General features: G+C 31.5%; 1 protein-coding gene across 1 annotated transcript; it reads left to right on the plus strand.

Moving 5' to 3' along the window:
• The first annotated feature begins 4500 nt into the window (after positions 1-4500).
• Positions 4501-7511, plus strand: LOC115991269 (transcription repressor MYB6-like). The gene is made up of 3 exons (XM_031114988.1): positions 4501-4630; positions 4731-4860; positions 6914-7511. Exons 1-3 carry the CDS (start codon positions 4501-4503, stop codon positions 7509-7511), a joined length of 858 nt encoding a protein of 285 aa, XP_030970848.1.
• Positions 7512-7781: the final 270 nt, after the last annotated feature.

Raw genomic sequence — 7781 nt, forward strand, 5'->3', positions numbered from 1 at the left:
ATTATCTTGTTGTACTTGTTTGTCAATGTTATTATCCTCACAAAAAGAGAAAAATGAAAGTCATCTCAATTATCTTGTTGTACTTGTTTGTCAAGGTTATAATATATCTTTTTTTTTTTTTTTAGATTTACAGTGTACAAAATTTTAAATTTTTTAAAAGTTAATATTGTTAGGGACATATTTATGATTGGATAATCCTTTGACAAAATGCACTTTACTTGTAATTAGGTAGATCTAAGATGGGTTTAGTACTTTAAGAAACAAGTGTTCAAGTTTAAGTACTGAAACCATGCAAATCTGACCAAGAAACAAGTGAAGAATGTGCTGCTCATTAAATCTTGACAGAAGTCTTGACAGAATCCTTTCTATTGAGAATTACTGCTGAAGCTCGACAGAAGCTCGACACAAGTTGTATTTGTTAAGAATTACGAAATCAGGTTTTCCAGATCTGATTACACGCATATCCTTGAGTATTTGTGTAAGGTTTCTTTTCTCACAACCCTAGACATATATAAGGATTATTTTAAGAGCCGCCACAAGTGATGCAAGGTGTTGAAAACAAAATACACACATATTGTGACCAGAAGTAGAAATTACTCTAGTTCATCATATTCTCTATAGAAGCTACTGTGTCTTTATGCCAAGGGATTTGTGACCAAAGAGCTTCCTGATCTTCATTGTTGATGAACTGAAGAACTTTGCAACCAACATCTTCCTCAAGTTGGTGTGTCAGTTACGTACTGGAATCCGTGCATCATTGATTAGTCACGTATTGGTATTCATGCATTGAACAGAGAGATTGCTACTATAATATAAGTCTAATTGGGTATTGGGGTAAGGGTTCAACTGTAGGTTGGTAATGAGTAATGAAATTCCTTATACTTGTAATCGCTTGTGATTCATAATAGTGGATTTTTGGGAGTGGTGACCTTAAATTCACCCGGTGGGGTTTTGCCTCGATAGTTTTTCCCATTTGTAAACAAATCACCCGTATCAAATTTATTTCTCCCAAAAAAATCCCAAATTTATCTTTCTGCATGTGTCTAGGATAAAAAAAATAAAAAATAAAAATTGTGAGAACCATATTTAAACTTATAACTTTTGTCACAACTTACTCACAGGACGAGTTATAAATAGTGAAATAAAAGTGATAGATCTATGTGAATCTATAACTTTATCATTCACAACTCGTCACGTAAACAAATTATAATATAGTTGTGGATTTATTTGTAATTCTATCATTATTTGAAAAAAAAAAAAAACATGTTTTCTCTCTCTTTTTCTTGGGCGCCCGGGGGAGGGGGAGGGGGGGGACACACTTTTTCATGCAACTCTCTCTCTCTCTCTCATTGATTGAAAATATGAAATAAGAGACATGGCATGATTGAAAAGACAAGCCATTGTATGGACTTTTATTCCATGTGAATCTACAATTTTATTGCTCAGAACTTGCTAGTAAACAAATTATGATAGAATTGTGGATTACTTGTAATCCTATCATTATTCGAAGGAAAAAAAAAAAAACCCTTATAAAACATAAGTTTTTTCTCTTTTCTTGGGGCGGCACACACTTTTTCATGCAGCTCTCTCTCTCTTATTGATTGAAAATATGAAATAAGAGACGTGGCATGATTGAAAATATGAAATGAGGGACGCGAGATTGAAAATATGAAATGAGGGCCGTGGCATGGTTGAAAATATGAAATGATTGAAAAGACAAGCCATTATATGGGCTATTATTCCATGTGAATTGGAACACCAAAGGTGCCTTGCACCTCAATATTTGTGAGTGTAACAAGGATTTATATAAGTCATATTATCAGTTGTTTGAGGCAATTGTTAATAAATTATTTTAAAAATTTTTTGATATTATTTTTATAAGAAATATAAAATGTAGTAAAAAAGCATTAATAATTTTCTTTTCTCATAAAAATTTTTTAAAAATATTTTATAAACCAATGCCTTTAGGGCATTTGTAAACTTTTTCCCAACTTTTATATATATATATATATATATATAATTACCTGATTGTGTGGCTTTACTAATTTTTTATTTTATTTTATTTTATTTATCCCTCTTGATGGAGTAGCTTAGTGGTGGGAAATCCTCGTGACCCATTACATTTGTGAGCTTGAGAGTTTGTGAGTTTGAATAATGTTATTTCCTACTATTACTCGAGTGATTCCATGCCATGCATGAGTCGGAAGGTGTAAACACACATGCCAGCTCTTTTTTTCTTCCATAATTTTATTTATTTTTTTAAATTAATATAAGTGGTCATGAAGTCATGGTCAGAAATAACATGATCACCGTTTTTTTTATTTTATTTTATTTTATTTTTTGCTAAATTGATCACATAGGTTTTTGTTAGAGACATATTTTATGTAATTGGCTAATCCTTTGATAAAATGCACTTTACTTGTAATTTGGTAGATTTAGGATGGGTTTAGGACTTCAAGAAACATGTTGTTCAAGTCAAGTGTTAAAACCATGAAGATCTGACCAAAAAACAAGTGAAGAAAAGTTGTTCATTAAATCTCGATAGCAATCTTGACAGAAAGACTTTTATCGAGGTTTATAGTTGAAGCTCGACACAAGTTATTTTTGTTGAGACTTACGAAATCAAAATTTCCAGATCTGATTTTCGGCCTAAGCTGAAATATTTGTATAGGGTTTCTTTTCTCACAACCCTAGACATATACAAGACTTATTTTAAAAGGCCGTCGTGCATACAGAAAGTGCCCTAGTTCATTATTCTCTCTGAAGAAGTTACTACGTCTTTACGCCAAGGGTTTTGTGACCAAAGAGTTTCATGATTTTCATCGTTGATGAACTGAAGAACTTTGCAGACAACAACCTCTTCAAGTTGCTGGAGTTAGTCACGTACTAGGATCCGTGCACATTGCTTAGTCACATACTGGGATTCGTGCATCAAGAGAAAGATTGCCATTACAATACAAGTCCAATTGTGTATTAGGGTAATGGTTCAATTGTAGGTTGGTATTTCGGGATAAGCCAAAGGGTCTGGTAAGATTCCTTATTCTTGTAACCACTTGTGATTGATAATAGTGGATTCTTGGAAGTAGTGACCTTAAAATCACCCGGTGGGGTTTTGCCTTGGTAGTTTTCCCCATTCGTAAACAAATCACCTGTGTCAAAATTATATTCCACTGCATTTAAATAATTTGGTGATTTGTTTATACTACCACGCTATTGCATGAAATTTGATTTAATTAATTAATTGTAAGGGATCAATTCATTTTAACCCAACCGTTTTAAATCGAATTGTAGTAGCATCTCTGCATCTGTAATAAATATCACATGTTCTCTTGACAAATATAGGAATGCCAGTAGTCTTGCATAGTAGCCAAAAGAGGTTTTCCGGCAAAATAATGGACAATAATTAATGATCAACACAGTGTACAATCATTATAGAGTACAACCCAAGATTAAAAAGAGGAGTACTTGGCTTTAAAATTCTCCTGAAATATTCTTCATAAAAAAATTAAAAGAAAAAAAAATCTCCTGAAATATTGGACAGTGATTAATGATTTTGGAAGCACACCGATTTTTTTTTTTTTTTTTGAGAAACCAGACCCAAATTTGGGCTGGGCTTTTATTAGACTTTAAAAAGAAAATCAGGAAATATCGTCTAAGACCAACAAGGCTACGTCCTAAGTATAGTTATGGATATGGTACCACGATACAACAATTTTTTAAAAAGTATGATACGGGTATGGCAGAGATACGTATATTAATTAATTATTAAATATATTTTTATATATAGTTAAGCATTTATTTTCATATAATATTAAACATATATCAGTTTAAGAAAAATAATAAAATTTTTTATTTCTATATATTATTAATCATTTTTTTTATCAAGTTAAGAGTAATAATGGATAATAAAGCAAATTCATTACTATTAAAGATGTTCATAAATTAGAATATAAATCAAGGATAAAGATATTTATTAATTTTCAAGTGCAATATTATTATTCGGGGCATGATAGTTATCTTTGTTTTGTGAAAGGGTATTCGATTACTTTTGTTCTCGTGCCCCGGCTATGTCCTATATTTCTTTTTTTTATTTATAATTTTAAAAGAAGGACACAACTGGACACATATGTAAAAGTGTCCAGCGCATGTCCTACACGGGTACAATACCTCAAATGAAGTGTCTGTATTTTCTAATTAGTAATCATAAGTGATCAATATGTATAGTCTATTCATTTAAAAATAAATAAATAAATATAGCCTCAAAAGTCGCTGGTGTTCTTTTTTTTTCTTTCTTTTATAGAGAATATTAGGCAATTTTTGAATTTGTTGCTAAACGCTGAAAAAGTGCTACACCCATGAATATAATAATATGAATAATAATTTCAGATGTGCAATGCTTTATGTCGCACACTTGTATAAGAAGGTTTGGAACTCCTTGTAGAGTAGTGGAAGCAAAAGCCTAAAAGAGAGAAAAAAAAAAAGTATTGTGAAAGAGCAGAAATGGAAAGGAGGCCATGCAGTGCGAAAGGTGTAATCAGAGGAGCATGGTCTGCATGGGAAGATGACATCCTAAAAAACTACATTAAAATCCATGGCGAAGGGAAATGGACAGACCTGCCTCAAAGAGCTGGTTCTAACTTCTAACAATATATGTTGCACTATATATTCTCTCTTCTCTCAAAGTGGTTCTCTTTTGTCGATTATTCATACTGACACTTCTTATTTTGTAGGGCTGAGGAGATGTGGGAAGAGTTGCCGGCTTCGTTGGTTGAATTATTTAAGGCCAGATATTAAGAGAGGCAACTTTGCTGAGGACGAAGAAGATCTCATTATCAAACTACATAAGCTTCTTGGTAACAGGTACGGGAAATCTACTTCTCCTCCGGAGCCAGTTACATATAGATGCTGTTTGGAGTGGGGCTGCGTTTTCAGATTCTGCGTTTTCAGATTTTTTTTTTTTTTTCTGCGCGTGTACAGTAACATCACATAGATTCACGGTGCAGGAGACAAAAATCACTGTTCATACACTGTTTATCACTCAGGGGCGGAGTCAGTGGGGGTCGAGGGGGGGCACTTGCCTCCTCTGACTCCACCCAAAAAAAGTTCATGGTAACATCTTGCAGAAGTGAGCAAAAACTCTATTAAATGTTTAACCTGTTTGCCCCCTCTGATATAAAGAAAAAAACAAAATGCAGTCCCCAAAATAGCTTTGTTACAGAAAAAGAAAAGCTAAAAAGGTTACACAACAATTGAAGGATTGACGCCACTGTTAAAACATGCTACATCATTTTGGTTTTATAAAGAAACTTTTATCAAGTCCCAGATTTAAGCATGTCACTACCATTCTTGGAACGTTTATCCCAACTTTCTTTTCTTTTTTATTTCATAAATTTTCAATTGATGGTAGGTCTTATATTTTAATATTTTATACAAATAATTATTAAAAAAAAAAAAAAAAAAAAACTAACTAACTAATGTCCTTAATTGTACTATAGTTTCAGACCCTAAACCTCCACTATCTTCTCTCTCCTCCATCTCTTAGACATTTCAATTTTAAACTCTAGGTCTAGGTTTCTACTACAAACCCAAATTTAAATACTTTGAAGAATAGAGAACAAAAAATTTGAATTGTAGATATTATTTAAAAGCAATCAAAGCAATAGACATGTATACAACATTAGATATCTAAATTTTAAGGAATCAAATTAGATATCTAAATTTTATGTAATTAGATTAATCTCTTACTTTAATTGTCTGTAACTATAAATTGGTTATTTTTGTTTCGATATGAAATATATATTTGTACTTAATTGAAAATATGGAAAATCCTGAGTATAATAATGAGTCCAAATCAAGTTCTAAACGAATTCTTATACAATTGTTTTTGTTTTTTCCTTTTTAAAAATAGTCTTTAAATCTTGCCCCCTCTGAATTGAAATCCTGACTCCGCCACTGTTATCACTGTTCACGGATTAAAAAATAATAAAAATGGGTCCCACGGTACTATTCACATATTTAAAAATTATTTTGCTACAGTATTTTCAGTTTTCAGTTTTCAGTTTTCAGTTTTCAGTTTCAACAACAATAAATTCAATCCAAACGGACCCATATTTGAGATTTGAGGTGATAAATTTAAATAATGGTTTTTATATTTAAATATAGATTAAGTAAATTATTCATAAATATATATATATATATATATATTAAATAATTTTATTTAATATTAGAAGTATAATTTTTTCCACAACTTTATGTGATGATAAGTTGACTACATTGTTCAAAAAGTTATATGCCTAGCAAAGATCTTCATATATAATATTGTATAAAGATTTTTTTTTATTAACTTCTTCTGAGTAAACCAAAATATATTTTAGAGTAAAAAGAAAACTAAATACATTATTATTATTATTATTATTATTATCATCATTCTCTGATTTTAATATGATAAATAACACCTTTTTAATTATAATAATTTTATGATGAAATGTTAAAAGCACCTTATACATTGCTATTAATTGCAAATTTGATAATATATAGTGATAAGTATAACAAGTATTAAATAAAAGATCAAAATAAGTAACCGTGAATTAAATTTTGAGAAAAAATTTATAAAATCTACAATTGTGCAAATCATAAACAAGTGAAAGAAACTCATTTTGCATGCGAGGGTTTTTTATTTTTATTTTTTAAATTCGATAGTTACAAAGGAGGATGAAATATTTTAACTCCGAATATTTTCATTAAAAATATCATGAAGTGTCAATCAGTTGAACTAGAGGAAATTCGTATAGATTATATGGTCTTTTTTTCCTTTGGGTCTGGGGAAAATTCCCCTCCCTCCTCCCAAATGTCACACTATAAAGTGATAAATTAATGTGCTTACAAACTAGACGTTGTGTAACGAGTGTTGCAGTTGGTCACTCATTGCTCGAAGATTACCTGGACGAACTGACAATGAGATAAAGAATTACTGGAACACCATTTTAAGCAAGAGGGTGCAAGGTGACAAGATTCATGAACAAAGTAGTAGAATATTAAAATCCATTGGAAGGATAAGAAAGTTGACATCAGACTCCAATCCAGGAATAAAACCAGTTGCTCACCCTGTGATTCGACCAAAAGCAGTGCGGTGCACAAAGGTTATCCTCCCATGGCAACCGGATAGTAATCAAATGTTCAATGAAAATATAGTTCCTTATGGAAATAGTGAAAACCTATTTCCTTCAGTTCAGCCGGAGAATAACATCTCTGACTTTTTGAAAGATTTGGATATAAATTACCTTTTGAGATCAGATGTGCAAAATTCAGATGGCCACCAAACCAATGAAATCAACGTACGTAACATTGAGTTGGATTTGCAAGTTTCTGGATGCGATGCCAAGTTTAAAGATTTAATGGATGAAGGGAAGCCTGAGAATTGGAGGGCTACTAATCCTTTTCAGCCAAATCAAGCTATGGATCTTTACACATTGGCTTCTTTTCTGGATTCAGAAGATGCATGGATTAGCTGAAAGTAAACAAGATGCATAACTAAGCCCATTATCTTCATGAATAATTGGTGCCCATTGCTGTTAGCATTTTCTTATGTTGTGGGTTAGTATTGTCATCTATTTGTATCTATTAAATCATGAACAGTTGGAGTGTATTTTGCTTGGCATCTATTGAACCCAATAATGGATAATGCTCACCACATGTTAATATTAGACATTTTTCAGTTGCAAATGTATTGGTTTGACCCATTAAAGGCCAATACATTAAAACTCTCATATACCAAATATATA

Source organism: Quercus lobata, chromosome 5 (assembly GCF_001633185.2).
Source record: "Quercus lobata isolate SW786 chromosome 5, ValleyOak3.0 Primary Assembly, whole genome shotgun sequence".
Lineage (NCBI taxonomy): Eukaryota > Viridiplantae > Streptophyta > Magnoliopsida > Fagales > Fagaceae > Quercus > Quercus lobata.